The 17724-nt window shown below is 42.5% G+C and overlaps 1 protein-coding gene across 3 annotated transcripts in view; it reads left to right on the forward strand.

Annotated features, from left to right (window-relative positions):
- tncb (tenascin Cb) overlaps positions 1-17724 on the forward strand; it is a 46715-nt gene that overhangs the window by 24057 nt on the left and 4934 nt on the right. Inside the window, exons 9-18 of one of the 3 annotated variants that reach the window (XM_067601441.1) lie at positions 1923-2012; positions 4201-4464; positions 9121-9396; positions 12880-13152; positions 14607-14729; positions 16196-16339; positions 16478-16597; positions 16840-16983; positions 17183-17313; positions 17457-17589. In XM_067601441.1, the coding sequence (XP_067457542.1) occupies positions 1923-2012; positions 4201-4464; positions 9121-9396; positions 12880-13152; positions 14607-14729; positions 16196-16339; positions 16478-16597; positions 16840-16983; positions 17183-17313; positions 17457-17589 (1698 nt within the window). The remainder of the gene's footprint in view (positions 1-1922; positions 2013-4200; positions 4465-9120; positions 9397-12879; positions 13153-14606; positions 14730-16195; positions 16340-16477; positions 16598-16839; positions 16984-17182; positions 17314-17456; positions 17590-17724) is intronic. The other 2 variants (XM_067601422.1, XM_067601431.1) reach the window with 2 other exon arrangements.

Genomic DNA, 17724 nt, shown 5'->3' on the forward strand with positions numbered 1-17724 from the left:
AGTAGAGGGGGTTCACTTGAACAATAAATTGAAATGTTATTAGATCCTATTACACGTCAACGAAAAAAGCACAGTATGGGGTCTTTACAGTGTTGTAAATCACATCTTGGCAGCACTTATGTTGAGCTATACACTGAGAGTATAATAAGGGCGTGCTGAAGAAGTGCACTTAAGCCATCAAGATAACTACACTGGCAGCACAGAGTTGTCACTCATGACAATACCACACATTGCACAACACTGCAAAACTTTATTTAAATATTATTTTAGATTTTTTTTTAAATTTTGTTTATTTTGTCACCCTCTTTACCCTCTTTAGGGTAGAGATGTGGGGGGGCTACTGAACTAAAGTGTAAACATCATATTCGCTTGCATAATAGTCTAGAAAGGGGTGCCAAGTTTGTTGGAACCTTTTCAAAGAGCCCTGGACTGTGCATCTGAGGGTGGGAGATTTCCAGCCTGGAAAAATAAGCTGGCGGGCTCATAATGTTGAGAATGCCATTAGATCTGATTGATGTCTGGATAACCCACTGTTGCTAGGGACAACCCCAAATGTTGTGATAACAGGATCTGGGTCAACCTTTTTTTTTTTTTTTTTTTTTTTAATTTTACATATGTAGGAGAATGTGTTAAAAAAAATCTCTGACCAGAATGTGAACAATTTTGGGCATGTTCAAATTAATTTAATTAATTTATGACCCTGCACCCACTCATCATGTCAGAGCAATTAGGCCAAGACTGGTATTGATTACAGCTACAGTAAAAAAAAACAAAACAGTTGTGCTCAGCAAAAGGAATGGGCAGTTTCACTGTGTACATACTCTGTTTTCATTCTTTTGTCTGCTCTGAGTTCACATTAGCTCATTGCCACTTTGCATCCAAATCACACAGCGGAAAAGCTTCTGTGAAAAAAAATTATACAGTGTGAAGTGTTTATTCTCCTAATTCTTCAGGCAAGTGTTTGTGGTGCTCCCCATTAAATGGCCACTGTTATATTCAGCCTGCTCATTTCCAAAATGGGTTGCCTTTGTTTTGTGTCGTGAAATGTTTGCCCGTCTACAAAAGGCCCACTTTATTAGAAAACCACCCAGGGGGGTTTGGCATTCAGACTTTAAATGGAATAACACTGCCGTTTGTGCCGCTCTGAGATCTTGCTCAACTAAGAGAATCGGGTGCGTTTTCATCTATCGCTGACATTATAAAGCCATGCTTTGAGGCGGATGTGTTTTTTTCTGTTTGTTTCTAGATTAGACAGCATGAGAAACAACAAAAAAAGCTTCCAAAAATGGGCTAATAGTCTCTTTGTCTGGCCCAATTCTTTGTCCTTGGGAGGCCCATCCCATGGAAATAAAGCACTGTGTCCATTCAGCAGACGTCCCCCTCAACTCCACACACACCTCAGCAGTTCTTTCACACAGTTATTATCTGTAATTGCCTTCACGCTCGTGATTTTATTGATAATGAGTTTCCTGGGCATTAGGTGTAATTTCATGCTGCAAGACTCTGTGTGTGATGACCTCTGTGGGAGTTAATAAAGGAATTAGAGGCGATCAGGCTGAGAGAGGGCTTAATTGTAGATACCAAAGGGCCTCCGAAGCCTGCTGTATCATAGCCAGTAGTGTTTCTGCTCCACGACAAGGGCCCTATAGATCCATCAATGCAAATACAACACTGATGTTCTACGGTGAGCACAGGCTGACCATGAAATGCAATTAGGCTACAATCTATTGTGCAATCAAGCCACATGAGAGCGTTTTTGTGTTTGCCGTGGGCACTAGAGCCATTAGCTGAAACAGCTGGCCACTTGACTACAGAGCTTCCCCGTCGTTCATTCGGTGACACCTCAGTGGATTTGTACAAACAAAACATGACATTGCTTTTTATTTCCGTATCACAGTGTTTTATTTGGTCCTGTTACGTAGGCCTGAGACCTGGCACAGAGTACGGGATGGGAGTGACAGCGGTGAAAGACGAACGGGAGAGTCTGCCGACGACCACCAACGCAGTGACTGGTAAGATGCTTTCACTGATATAGTGCCTACATACCTCATTACATGAACACTATTTAACATACTGTACATGTCTGTAAATTCACATATGGCATGACATATACTGTATTTATTTGACATTGGTACATATCTTCATAGTATCTTGAATATCTGAATATTTTAATAGTATTTTACCTTTTTACCTCAGAAAATATTTAATTTCCTTTGAATTTTCTCTGGAATACTTTTGGGGTTTTTTTGTAGATTCTCATAATACTGTGATTCGTTTTTTTTCAATTTTTGTACTTACAAATTTCTTTGCTTTAACCATTTTGGTGCTGCAACAATCAAATTTCTCTTGAGGATCAAATGTTTAAAAGTTAATCAGCCGTTCATTCATCTCTATCGTTCTTTTCAGTGGGGTTAGAGCTGAACGCTCTAATGTATGTAGGCTAATTATGGCGTTAGAGCCAAGACATGGTTAGCTTAGCTTAGCATAAAGACTGAGGGCAAGGGGAAGCAGCTAGCCTGGCTCTGTCTAAAGTTAAACAAGACCAGGTCAAAATCTAGTATACGGTTGGTCCGTGTATGAAATGTTATAGGGCTTTTACGTTGTACGTCACCTGGTTACCATCAGACATGGACAGCATTTTTAAGGTGTTTGTTTTCATGTAAGTTTATTTGTTTGCATAGCAGTTTTCATACAGTAGTTGTGAATCAAGGTGCTGTACACATAAGAAAAACATTAAAAATGCTTAACATGCATTGCACCAGATTTTGGATGTAGACAATATTGTGCTGTTATAAGAAGATTTAAGCTATTTTTTTAATATGTTTTTTTATGTTATTTCACTTACCCACAACCAGAAAATAGTTTTAATGCAGTAACTATCAAGTTAATCATTAATGCTGAGTGTAAATGGACCCAGTACGGTGTGTTTCACGTGTGTTTGCATTCGTAAATGTACTGGTTATATTGCTTTTATTTTATTTACCATGAACACGGAAGTGCTTTATTTTGAAAAGATACTGGACACATGTAACATGTGGAAAATGACAGGAAGACGGTGCACAGAGCCTCTTCTCATGAAAATGTCACACGACACAAATATTATAGGCATTATTTGGTTAACTGACATGTTGGAAATCTAAATGGTTACTTTCTCACCTGAACAAAATATTAAAACTAAACTGACATATTAACAGTTCTACAGCGCCCTGTTTACTAGTATGCACATGTGAAATGCAACTTTGTCCGTGGACCTTCTGCTAGTTGGTGCTCTCAGTGTCGGAGCCTCTGTGTGAGATGCTTCGGTCGGTAAATGTGTGTTTTTAAAACTTATTTCGGGGGCTGTGCTCAGTCCCGCTGAGAGGCTGAGTGCCTGCAGACATGACTGTGGAAGAACTGTAAACGCCCCCTCAGAACGTAAGAGAAAACTGTTCGCGTTGAATCATTCTGAAAGAGCAACGGCCAACGGGGAAACTCCAATACTCAGCCGTCCGACCAATGGTATAACTTCATCACTCAGTCAGGGACTCAGTCATGCATGGACAATTCCATTTCTAGGGCTGGTCCCTCCGGTCCAGATCAGGCAGTGACAGTCCAGCAAAAAATATTGAGCTGTAAAGGTGTCGGTAGGCAGATATTTTAACTTTGGACCGAGCCAGGCTGGCTGTTCCCCATTGTTTCCAGTCTTTATGCTAATCTGGGCTAATCATCCACTGGCTCCAGCTCTATACTTGATGCACAGAAAGAAAACAAACTAGGGAATTTCCCAAAATGTCCCAATTTTTTTTTTTATTCCTCTGTGGTGTTAGGAGCTCATTGTTCAGGTGTAGTTTCCACTGAACTTTATCTTTCCAGAATATCTGCTCAGTGAAATGTTATGTCCAATGTCATGTTGTCTTGTCTTGTGTGACGACTAGTGTACTACTCTTCTGTCATGGTTGCTTCTGCTACTCATGCTACCTACACAGTTTTTCCTCTCTGTATTCAAAGCAAACCCTGATCACTTCATGTGTGCAAAAAGATTTTTCCACTTGCTGTTTAGAAAGGCAACATTCATGTTTTCATAAATTATATTGTATTTACTGAAAACTATCATCAAGTAGCAAAACATATTAATCTGCAAAGGTTAAAAGTTTTGTCTTATTTGCTTGCTGGGACACATTGCTCTGAAGAATCAACCTCTCCTCCGCTCTGATTCATCAGCCTTGGATGCTCCCAAAGACTTGACCGTTGTAGAGGTGACAGAGACCACCATGATCCTGGAGTGGAAGCGCCCCCTAGCCAAAATGGACTCCTACAGACTGGTCTACGTTTCCGCCGATGGCCACAGGGCTGAGGAAGTGATCCCAGGCAGCTCTGAGTCTCACACCCTGAGAGGCCTGACGCCCGGCATGCTGTACACCATCAGCATCATCGCTGAGAGGGGCCGCAGGACCAGCGCACCAGCCACCATCTCAGCACCCACAGGTCAGTGCTGCAAAAAACTCACTTTCAAGCTTTAAATGTTCCTGACTCAGCCTTAGTGCCTTGTTTAGGAGTTACAAAGTGTCGGAAATGTCTGTTAGGAAACAGTGGAGGACAGAGGAAATCTGGAGTTTAAGCAGCAGTATATCCAGTAAGGTTGAAGGACAAAACTTGTACAAATGTTTGGATGTTTATAGTTATGATGCCATTTATTCCAGTCATTTCACATCATTATTATTGTTACCCAGATAAGATTTCAGTCAGAGGATATTTTTCCCATAATCTCAGCCCTTGCAAGTCAATGTGCGTACTTCACAAAGTCCTTCATCTTAAAGGGTTGCTTCACCCAAAATATTTATTTCCTCACTTATGTCAAGTAGCCATGCAGATAGTTTGGGATTTCCAGACACACTGCTCTGGAAAACCCAAATACCTTACTGTTGGCAGTTTTCAATGGAACTGTTCCCTGATGAAGAAATGGTCCCAAAGAAAAGTGTCAACAGTGTGTCCTGTGGATTATCTAGATTAATAAGGACAATCTTTTTAGAAAGACATTTATTAATTTGGCAAACGTTCTTGTCCAAAGTGACGTAAAAATGAGGTGATCAAGGAGAAGCCTTTGAGAATAAATTCCTGAATAAGAAAGGTTGCAGTTTCCTTTATTAAAAGTTGCACTATTCATTATTTTTATATAAACAATGGGTCAATTGACTGTGTGTAGTTTGATGTAATGCATTTTATCCTCTTTTAGCTCATTGTTTTGGTTTTTTGGTCGACAACTGTACTGTTTTAGATCAGTCTCAGCGCTCTCCTCAGCAGCTGCCCAGCACCGAACAGCAGACAGACAAAGTTACGTACTAGCTTCTGAACATTTTGGAGCATTTAGCAGCTAAAGAGCCAGATATTTTTGTCAGGAGTTGGTGGAGACCAAAACACAGATAAAGGGAGCGTGAATATTGGACTTTGCCAGGTGTCACACAGTGCAATAAATGCTAAAGTTGTCCTGTGTGTGATGGTTGTGTAACTATGAAATTACTATTTGCTAACATATATGCCATGTCAATTTCATAAGGCAATAAAACACATGTAGTTTTTAGCTTTTTGTGGAGTTCTTTTCATTTTTCAACGCTGTGAGCTCCATAAATTAAATCTATTCAATTTGATTGCATTGTGGTGGCATCTAAAATCTCATAGACAGTGCTACCATAATCACCATTAGTCCTGAGCACTGTGGTCCAGAATTCACTGCAATTCCTTTTGAATGCATTGTCATGTAAAAATAGCTCAAAATTTGGGAAGATAAAAACAAAACTTTCTGCATGACTAGATACCACTAGAAGTAAGAGAGATCTTTTTTTAATCATATGGGTGGACTGACTTCCTTTTGATTATATTAGTAACTACAACTTAGCTAAGAGCTGCAGGATATTCAGTATCTGCAAAATGTGTCTGAGACAGAGGCTCCTCTGAATATAGCAGACTGTTTCCATGAGATTTCGAGCTGGTGGTGCAGGGTTAGAGAATAAGAGAAGTTCTCATTAACCATAGGATCATTTTTTGTCCCTCAGTACTGCAGCCAAACCGAGGCAATGAATTGAATTCATTGTTAGCTTCTCAATGTAAGTCAGTCTGTCTCTACCCCTCCTCCCCCAAGACTCATTTATGGCATGTGGGATTATTTTTCTTTTTTCCCCTGTTTTTTTAATAACCAAAACAAGGAAAGACAAATGAGGTGATTGTGGCATATTTTTCGTGCTGCGGTCAGGGTGCCTCCAAGCCAAACATTTCACAAGTAAATCTTCTAGTTATGCAACGAATGCCCATTAAATGCATGACTACGGGCAAAAATCAATATGGCATGAGGGAAAAGTTGGTGAGCTTCGGAATAACTTTTGTTACATTTTTTTGGACTGTACGCTGCCAAGAAGAACAGAATACAGACTTCTGTGTGTGTGTGTGTGTGTGGACGTGGGTGGGTGAGTGCATGTGTCTACTCTTTATGTCCACTTGTCTGCGTGCTCATGTGTGGCGCATATGATTGAGAGCCTAAAAAGACTGAGATAGAGTGAACCTGAGGGTGTGTGTGTGCGTGTGTGGGAGGTGTTTGCCTTGCACAATGTTCATTCATGTGATAATTGTTGGCGTGAGCCCCGCTCCCCTCTGTTTTTGTGCGATTTGACCACGATGAACTGTGGGTCTGTCAGATAAAAGGCCACATGCTGGGACTCCTGTTAAAACATTGTCTCCGAAATCAGCAGCTCTCTAATCCACAGCTCAGGCCGATCCGCAGCCTTTATCGTCTCCAGACACGTAGCGCAAACACAGATCACATTCGTTTTACAGGAGGGATTGAAGGAAAGGGGAGGGGCGGAGGTGAGACGAGGGTTGGAGGGAGGTTGGGGAGGGGGGGCTCTACTTGTGCCTGACAATCATAGCAAGGATTACAAGAATTTGATTTCGAGTGTCTCAGAGGAGCCACTGGAGTGACCTGCTGAGAAGCAGTACCAAACCAAAATGTGCTTCAAGAAATCCAGTTACTTTTAGGAGCAGAATGGAAGACATTGAAACGAACCAGTGTTATTAAAACAGGAAACAAAAGCCAGGATTATCATAATTAACACTAATCAGCTGACTGGAAGAGAATCACAGAGTGGTTGAGTCACGCTGAGGGAACAATGACAACAGACGTGGAAATGATAATGACTTAAGCGGTAGTCCCAGCATTCAATGCCCAATAATTGCTCAAACATGTTGGACTGCCATCGTACATTATATTGTTGAAACACACAGAGTGAAATCAAAGCCAGGAGAGTGTTACGCTGATATCAGTTGTCCGAAAAGTCGTACACACAGTATGTTGTATGTACACAAAGCATCAGAGCTGTCTTAAAGATCTATGACCACTGGAAATACAATGGTCAATTTATGCATCTATTGCAATCCACTGGGGTGTTTTACTTAACATGATCGTGCATGAGCAGCTGGTTCTCTGCAGAAAAAAATGGAGAACAGTAAGCATGAAAAAAGCAAGATCATTGTCCTGCATGCACTGACATGATCTGTGCTGCAGTGTGCAAAGATATCAACACTGCTTTGGTTAGCGGCTTGTAACGCTGTAGTATGATATGAATGAGTGCATATCAAATGGTAGATATCAGACTGATGACTTGATATCTCAGGGGACCATTTGATTTAGTCATGGCGCACGTCTTCAACTGCATGTGACAACCAGAACTGAGGCGCTTAAAGGGTTTGTTCACTCAAATTACAAAAAAATATTTTCCCACTTATCCCTAGCTGTGTCCAGCCATGTAGACAGTTTTGGTTTAATTTGGTCAGATTTTGACCTCGTTCTCTGAGAGTTAAGCCTTCAAAAGAGAGTTTGCTGCTGTATTTTTTAAGGATTGTATATACCACAAACTGAATTCCATTTACCTCCATTGTATCAGCACAGAAGCTGAAGTCTCAGAGGTGGACATTGCTAAACCTGGGCTAATAAAACAAAGTCCATCGACCAGGCAAGATGCTGCTAGATAAGAGAGAATTACATCAATAATGTAAGAGGTCTCCTCAAAAGAATTTTAGCTAGATTAATTTTTCAAGTTTAGGTCTCAGATCAGAGAAACTTTGTTGCAACTTCAGGAGAAAAGTTTATAGATATGAACACAATGATGACTCAAATCCTCCTGCAGGGCCAGAAACTCTTTAGACATGTCATGTTTTCCTTGTTCATGTGAGCTCTCATGAGCAATGATCAGCTGATTCCAGTAAATGCCCCCCCCCATCCCATCACATACCTATTCTTTTCCATCCCATTTGCTCTCCACTCTGCCACGTAGTGAAAAGAGAATAATGGGAGCCTTGATGTTTACCTGTGCCATCTATCTCTGTCTCTTTCTAATCTAATGCTTGCACACACAATGGACTCGATTGCAGGCTGCTGCACGAGGCTCTGCATGGCCTCCCCATAGGTTTGAAGTGGACGGCGTACTTCTGCCACACAGGCCGGGCTACGCTCCACCTTCAAATGTTAATGGCTCATTCACAGCCATTAATGCGCACAAGCTGCATCAGCATGTCTGCCTGCTGCTTTCTATCTTCAAGTCTTCTCACTTATGTGGTAATATAGAGGAGATGGCCATAGGCAGCCATTGATAATGAGGCTGTTTGTTCCCTCTAGCCTTTTGTAGTGGAAATAAGGGAAGATTTCCACACCAGACAAAGTGAAGGCCTTTTACTCTTTTTTTCTCATGACAGCAAAATGAAATGATTGAAATACAAATGAGAGATAATCAATGTCAACCCATTTTTTGCAGCTGTTGTCAAGAAAGAGTCATCCACTGTTGAGCAAAAGCTCAATCTTGTTTGTTTTATATGTTTCATGTTATACATCATTCACAACAAGCAAGCGTTTCTGGATGTGTGTATGATTGTGTTCAGAAGGTTAGACCAATATAAGGAGCCAATACTGGATTTTGTTAAAAAACTGGTATCTGTCATTGCTGTCCATCTCCAATCTCGTGGCCCAGTCCTTCGGATTTTCAGGCCCAAAAGTCCAGTATCGGCTTTGAAAAGCTATATTGGTCTAACCTTCCACATTCATTCTTTATGTCTGTCCCAGTCCTGTAACTCCATGTTGATATGTTTGTCATCACCCAGAGGAGGAGAAACCCGTGGTGAATAACATCACCATCACCGACGTGTCATGGGACAGCTTCACCCTGTCCTGGTCTTCTGAGGACGAGGCGTTTGAGGCCTTTCTGATCGAGGTTACCGACGCAGAGACGGGCACTGAGTGGCAAAACCACACGGTGGCCGCCGATGCGCGCAGCCTCGCCATCTCTGGCCTCATGCCCAGCACCTGGTACAGGGCCAATCTGTACGGGGTGTACAGGGGGGCCTTCTTAGACCCCGTGTTTGCAGACACTATCACAGGTATCAACGCCGTCAACGCTGGGGCCTCGCTCTTTCCTTTGCTTCCTTCTTCTTCTGCTGCACACTGTGAATTAACCAGTGTTCATCTGTGTGGACTTTCCAAATGACAGTTACTTGCAGCTGTGGTGTTTCTCTGGTGTGTTCAGCACTGTCTTTAAGTGTTAAATTGACTCTGATGGGTGTTATTGAAGCACTTGTTCATGTTTGTTTTTGCACTGTCAGACTTTAATTAGCACTGTCAGTTTTTCCATTCACCTCAAAAAATGTCAGTCCTAATAAGTTTGGAAAAAATCTGCCACTTTCATCAGCTTCAACAGAAGTTCAATTAATTTAAGAATATTCTAGAAAAAAGTGATCCTGCGAATGTGGAAGCACAATAATTGGAGGCGAAATGATTAGACAAGGCTAGCATTTCTTGTATGTGATCACAAAGACCTTAATATGAATATCTTTGAGACTGAAACCTTCTTAATACTGGACCTGTACAGATGAGGATAGCTTTTTTCATTCATCTTTATTAACATATTTTAAGGCAACAACTCAGCTTCCATATTCTGAGCACAAACTGTTTACCTTCAGCGTTGGAAGTACATTTCAAAAAGAGGTATATAAAGACAATCTACCTATCAGCCACTGTGGTGGAGGTTATTCTTCACGGGGTAAACAAACGTCTCCTTGCCATTCAGGCGGTGTGCACAATCCAAATCCCCAAACAACACCCCCTCATCAGCCATCCATCATGCACGTATCCCTGCCTTTGATGCAGGGATTGTGAAATGGGCTAACACTCACGCCGCATCACCCACACAAAAACCCATTCAATTTATATCAGCCCAGCCACAGAGCTGTGTTTGATCCACCTTTAAGCTGTCAGTCTGCCTGTTGGTACGAGTCCAGCCTGAAACAGCACCTGGTCTGTTATGTGAACAAGCAAAAAACACATAAAAAAAAGGTCAGTGGACTGTTTAACTGGGGCACAACAGGTGCGCTGGTTTACCCACCCACTACACCAATCACAGTCATTATCAGTGATTAACATGCTGTGAATTGCACTATGTGCCTAATAAGTGGGCTGTAAACAGTGAAACCTAAATCTGCTAATGACGCCTTGTAATGGTGCCAGAGCACCTTTTCAAATAAAGCATAACCACAACAAAATACCTTTTGAGGACTAACATCCATACCATGTAAAAACATTTTGTCTAGACTACAGGGTCAAAAATAACCAGTTTCGGGTTGGTTGACAATTTTTTTTATGTCAGCATTATCATTCAGCATTTTACTGATGAGGATCAGTCAAGTGAAAGAAAGATGGGTGGACTGACAGAGGGGAAAAAAAAACCCTGAGGCGCTTTTGTCACTTTGTGTGAGGCCTCTCGTCTGTATGCATCCCCAGTTCCCCCAAGCCTGGACCGTTCTTCATTCTCATGCTGCCACTGCCCCTGGGCTCTGGTGCTAGGGTGCCAGGGGCTTCTGGGGCCACGCAGAATATGGCAGGCGCTCAACAAGGCCTATTGTCTGCATGCTAATGACTGGTGAAACCATCTTAACATTTTTCATTAGCATCACTTAATCCATAAAACATTCCAAGTTGTGAATGCAGGCGCTGACTAATTTGATTATGTTATGCACGGTGGTCATCGTCAGCTGGGTGGAGGAGGACGTCGCGGGGAAAATAAAGTCCTCCACTGAAAAGGGAGTGAGGAAACTTTGATTAACCGAGAGAGTGTTTTATACAACAAATGATTGATGGAACCACAAAGAGATGTGGACAGCGCCCAGAACAAGCTCGGCTCAGTTGTGATTCATATCACCACTAGCTGCTTGCGTAAAGTTATCAGATGAGACTGGAACCAGCACTGGGCTTCTGCTTGCAGACCCCCTTTTCAGCAGGTTAGCTGGCGCCGCTGCATACCTCCTGCAATAACAGGCTCCCTTTTGTGAGCGGGGATTGTGTTCCCTCAGGTCTTGGGGGGTGTGGAGGGATATGGGGTAGAAGGGTAAAAGTGGTGGTGGTTAGAGGGTGAAATCAGTAGTGAGCTAGCACATGTTAGCTGATGGATGTGGCCCTCCCTCTCTTCCACTGACCAGTTAAAGCTGCCCGGCGGCTAATGAAGAGTGACAGCTCCCTGGGATTTGTCTGCTCTGCTTCTCATTTCCACTGCTTCTTCTCACAACAAATGCCTCATGCGTTTTTCCTCACAATAAAAAAAGGGTTTCAGGCTGGTTCAAGGACCCCTGAGACCCTCACATTTGGTGTAGTGTTTTAATGAGCACTGGCGCTAGGCTTTATTGTAGGCTTTTCTGAGCCCACTTATATCTGCTTCTATCCAGGCTGCTCTAAAAGCTCTGTCCGGTCCATGTATCCATCTGTGCTGCGACCGGAAGTTTCTCCGGCTAATTAGCTGCAGCGGACTCATCCTCTGGAGAAACAGAGCTTTTTCTCCAGCAGCTGTAGACTCCTGCTGTCTCTCAGCCTCTCTTCCTATCACTGCCATTATTAGCTGCTGCTAATGACTGCTTAACTACCAGCTTTTACAGCCCCACATGCACACATTTCCATCTGTATGCACATGCAGTCGTTAATATCTGCACTGTACTGTATTTGAGCACTATTTTGAGAGAGGCAGCTGTTGTTTGACGAGCTTTTTTTCCTTTTAAATATGTAGGAGTTGTGTAAAAATGAGTTAGGATCACATTGACCTGTCATTTAAAAAATCAAAATGATCAAGTTCTGACAAATTCAAACTAGCGTGTACTTAGTCTAATTAACACATATGTAGCTTGTTGTAAAATTTTTAGGAGAATTACACTAAAACTGTTTAGTTTTTAGTTGCTATGCCTAGCTAACATTACTTAGCTAATTGCAAGGTTTTTACGAAGACAGCCTCCTTATTCTAAGATTTTTCCATCTGTGATGTTGTATCCAAAAAGCTTCCTCTCAATACTGACAGGATGGCTTGGTATCTTTTTCATTATTCCATCAGTATAGCTCACTAGTTTTCACTATTTTTGCGTTAGCAGAGAGAATGACTATAGCTTAATTTATTGATAGGACAACAGTGCATGCAGTGGGTCTGACAAAGGAACGCCCCCGCTAAGTACAAAACAGTAGTTTGAATTTTGAATAAAAGTGATTGGTCATTGGTCAGATTAATGCATTCTTTCGCTAAAATCATTGACTAATTACTAACCACAGTGGCTGTGATAGGTCTGTTCAGTACGCCTAAAAAGAATGCAAATGGATAGTTTTCACCCAAGTTCATTTCTTTCTTCTCTGTTTTTCACTACATTGAGGAAAAACTCTTCTCTTTCTGCTCTGCAATCTCAGGCCCTTTATTTGTTGACTGCTGGGTTTCCATATAACCAATGCTGGCATTTGAACATAGACTGATACACTCTCTTTCGCTGCCATGTTCTTCAAATGTCAAAGCACTCTTAAGTTTCACAGAGGAGGAAAACTGACTTTCCCCTGTCACTCAGAGGCCGAACCAGAGGTGCAGGCTCTCCTAGTCTCCGACATCACCCCTGAGAGCTTTAGGCTGGCCTGGGAGGCTGAAGAGGACGCCTTCGACACGTTCGTCATAATGGTCAGCCAGGCTGAGGGCCCAGGCCAATCACAAGAGCTGGTGTTGGGTGGCGAGGAGCGAAGCACAGCAATGACAGATCTCACTGAGGACACGGAGTACAAAATTGAAATCTTTGGGCTCATTTTGGGAAGACGCTCCAAGTCTGTAATGGAGGGGGTGAGAACAGGTATATGGTGAAAGGATGGAGATGGGAAATCAGATCTGGAATTTGGGACTTGTCTTGTCAGCATAGTCGGTGTTGTCAGTTTTGTCCTTTATGGTAACAGCATGAAAACATGGTCATTAATACCTGCGTTCTAACATTTGTCTTGTATATCACAGATGTTTTTGTCTATTAACCTGATCACAAAGTGTCATGGCATTCACAAGGCACTCGACGCTGCAATTTGACAAATTGAAAAAGGTTTTCTGTAGAAAATAATTAATTTTAACAATAATGATTTTTCGATCAGGACCAGCTTTGGTTGCGTTGTGTGCCTTGTGTTGCAGCTGTGTGTTGGGGTGTTCAGTGTCTATCTGTTAATGCTCCTGAGTGGTTCCAGCAGATAGCGGCAGCGTGCCATTCATCATCAAAACCAAAGTCTACAGCAGCATCCAACAACACACACTCCGGGTTCAAACGGACCACATGGTGGCTTACAGGCTGCTTCTCTCAACGCGTCAGACTGCTGCTGAATCAGAATGATATATGGGTTCACTGATATCAGCCTTCTATTAAAAACAGGTCTTGGCCAGTCTGATGCGTTAGTATTGAAGTATCATCCCAGTTTTAATGAAGAATTTTATATTCCATCCCTAAAAGCTTTTGGATGGTTTTCCACTTTTTAATGAATATTCTTGTTGGTGAAAAAATAAATAAATAAAGAAGCTGAATATTGACACAAAATTAGCATATTAACATAGCTGCTTCAACCTGAAAGTATCAGAAAGGGCCTTTAGAAATCAGCCAACCTCCACTCAGGACATTTACTCAGCCTCTTTACTCTGCTGCTTTCGTAGTGTCGTCTCCGTCCGGTTGTCCCACCAAATGTTTTCTTTGACTGGCTGGCCCCATGTGTCAGTGTCTCTCTTTGTAAAGGGAACAGGGGGGCAGTTGTCTGTCACATAGAACGGGTGTGTATGGCTGTGTCCCCTGTCCTCCCTGGGGGTAAGGCTTTACTCTTGGGTTGCGTGGCGCATGTTTCACTTTTGTATCTCCATGAAATGGGGGCAAGTTAATCTCCTCAGGTCTGTCACGCAAGATACTGTGGCTGGCTGTTGCTGGAAAGGGTCTCTCCGTGAGCCCGAGCCTCCCCAGGTCCCCTTTGTCTGTCTGCCTTGCTCTCTATTACACACACTCTCTCTTTCGCTCTGTTCTAAAACGAGTGCCTTTCAGTGGTGGATCTGACCTGGATACAATAACAGAATTTGTGTGTGTCTTTTCTTGTCTGCTACTTAATGATGTGGGATAGAGAAGTTTGCTAATGCAGAGAAAATGTTGATTCAGTCCATTTGCTGATGTTCAGTGACACACATACTGTTCTGTTTTCCAGTCCTCACCAGTCTAAGAAAGCAGAGCACATATTGACTAAATCTTCTGTTTTTTGTCCCTACGTGCGGTTTCTGTCTTCTTTGTGCCAGACCTGGGATCACCCAAGGGCATTCGCTTCTCTGATGTCACCGACACATCTGCCACCGTTCACTGGGTGGTTCCAAGAGCTCGGGTGGACAGCTACCGGGTCACTTATGTGCCCGCTCATGGAGGTCAGTGTCATTATGTTGGGACTGTATTCTGATCTGGCCATGTGCTGTGTGTCATATCACTCGATTCAAGAAAATTCCCCAAAGTTGATCTAAACTGGAGGAAAAACCCAAAACAAACATTTTTCATCATTAACCCTTTGGATTAAACAAGCTCAGGGCTCCAGGTTTCCATCCATGCTATTAAGAAAATGAAATTTTAAGATCCAGTGCGTAGATTTCTTCCAGTGAACAGATTTTTCCTGTGTGACCAATTTGAAACTAACATTGCTCTATATTCCAGATTATTAATGACATTATAGGCAATATGAAAATTCTCACTGCTCTATTACTGCTGCACCATCGTAGAGTGAAATCCTCTATGATGCTGATCCAATGATAGACTGATTCTGCCCCCTAGTGACTTGTTATAGTTACCTCTATTTATTGCAGCACTCAGAGGTAGTTGTCAGTTTGAAATTGTATCTTTTATTGTATAATAGTCTTTTTATGTATTTGCATTAAAAAAAAAAAAAAAAAAAACTTTCTACAGAAAATTCCTACAGTGAAATTAAAATTAATTGGATTTCTATAATTAAATATGATTTCTGTATACACTGATCAGCCATAACATTAAAACCACCTGTCTAGTATTGTGTAGCTCCCCCTTGTGCCACCAAAACAGCTCCGACCCGTCGATGCATGGACTCCAATAGACCTCTGAAGGTGTCCTCTGGTATCTGGCGGCGAGAAGTTAGCAGCAGATCCTTTAAGTCCTGTGAGTTGGGGGCCTCCAGGGATCGGACTTGTTTTTCCAGCACATCCCACAGATGCTCGCTGGAATTTGGAGGCCAAGGCAACACCTTGAACTCTTTGTCACGTTCCTTAAACCATTCTTGAACAATTTTGCAGGGTGGCAGGGTGCATTATGAAAGAGGCCACTGCCATCAGGGAATACTGTTGCCATGAAGGGGTGTACTTGGTCTGTAACAATGTTTAGCCCCAAACACAGCAAGCTACAATGCACTGTGTGTTCTGACACCTGTCTGTCATAGAGCCAGCATTAACTTTTTCAGCTATTTGTGCTACAGTAGCTCTTCTGTGGGATCAGACCAGATGGGCTAGCCTTCACTTCCCATGTGCATCAGTGAGCCCGAATTTGCCCCTTGTCAAAGTTGTTCAGATCCTCACACTTGCCCATTTTCCTGCTTTCAACACATCAACTTAAAAGACTGTTCACTTGTCACCTAATGTATCCCGGCCCTTGACAGGTGCCATTTTAATGAGATAATCAATGTTATTCACTTCGCCTGTCAGTGGTTTTAATGTTTTGACTGATCAGTGCATATTTCTATAGCATGTGATTATATCATCAGGTCAACCCTGCTCAGAAAAAAGTGCATTTTTAACAGTGAAACAAAAACCACCTCAGCCAAACTTCTGATATCTCAAGTTTGTTCATCCAAATGTTATGCGTTGTTTGGACTCAGGAAATGCTAAGACTCTGACCGTGGACGGCTCTGAGTCTCAGACTGTGCTGTCCAACCTGACGCCCGGGGTCACCTACGAGGTCACTGTTGTTGCTCTCAAGGGTCAAAGAGAGAGTGAGCCTGGGTCTGACAGCGTCACCACAGGTAAGACACATCTGGGACGACAACTAGAATGCACACACAAACACAATCGTTATCTTAAACTAGATAGAAAGATGTATATTCCGTCTGGATTCTTCGGTTTTGTGGTACAGCAATAATTTGCCTGTGTGTGTGTTACAGCTCTGGATAAACCCCGCGGTCTGACTGCAGTCAACATCACAGACACTGAAGCTCTGTTGCTCTGGCAGCCTGCCATCGCTACTGTTGATGGCTACGTCATCACCTACAGTGCAGACTCAGGTATGTAGTGTATACACCAGGTAATATATATAAACCCACAATACACAATACAGATGTTAAAAAACAATTATTTAAATGTTTTTACTGCTTTTAAATGAATGTGGATTACTTTTTAGTGCAAAGAATTGGTTGAAATGTGAAAAGAATTGTGTTTTCTCTAGTGGTAATAATAGAGTAAGAAAACATGACCAGCAAATATTCAGCATTTAATAAAAGAAGATCTGCTTGTATGTGTCTCACAGTGGCTCCAGTGATGGAGCGTGTGTCAGGAAACGTGGTGGAGTTTGAGATGGGCTCTCTGACGCCAGCCACACACTACACCGTGAAGGTCTACGCTGTGAGAGACTTGGCCAAGAGCGCAGCCACTACAACTGAGTTTACCACCGGTGAGCTTTCGACTCATGGCACTGACCAAAGTCTTTGCTTTCAACCGCTGCCTACAAGTTGATCTGTTTGTCTCCAGAAACCTGAATTGATAGCTTCACTAGTTGAAATACAATTGAAGTCTAATAAACTTGTAATACAGTGGATGAACTAGATGAAGACTTCCAGATATCTAGCTGCTGACAGCTGTTGTGTGTTCAGATGTGGATGCCCCTCAGGACCTGGCAGCCAGTAACATCCAGACGGAGACCAGCATGCTGACCTGGAGGCCGCCTCGCGCTGACATCACCGGGTACATCCTCAGCTTTGAGTCTGCAGATGGCACTGTCCGGGTGAGTGGACACCAGGACTCAGGCAGATACTGAAGTAGACACATTGACTGAGAAATATCAGATTTTTAATTTTACCTGTAATCTACAGTACATCAACACAATGAATTGCTCTAACTGGTGGTTTGACTTGTTTCCTCCCTCAGGAGGTGGTCCTGAGTCCCACTGCTGTCTCCTATAACATGGCTCAGCTCAGCGCCTCCACAGAGTACTCAGTCAAGCTGCAAGCCATCGCTGGTCCCAAGAGAAGCAGAGTCATCACCACTGTCTTCACCACCAGTGAGTGGATTAATACACGTGGCAGGTTGCACCCCTGGTGGGCTGTTGGAAGATATCTCGAAAAGTATCAAATAGAATTCAGTAGGGGAATTTTACAACTATTAATTCCCCTAATTTATATTTATATTACTTAGT

This window comes from Thunnus thynnus, chromosome 2 (genome assembly GCF_963924715.1).
Source record: "Thunnus thynnus chromosome 2, fThuThy2.1, whole genome shotgun sequence".
NCBI classification, from domain to species: domain Eukaryota; kingdom Metazoa; phylum Chordata; class Actinopteri; order Scombriformes; family Scombridae; genus Thunnus; species Thunnus thynnus.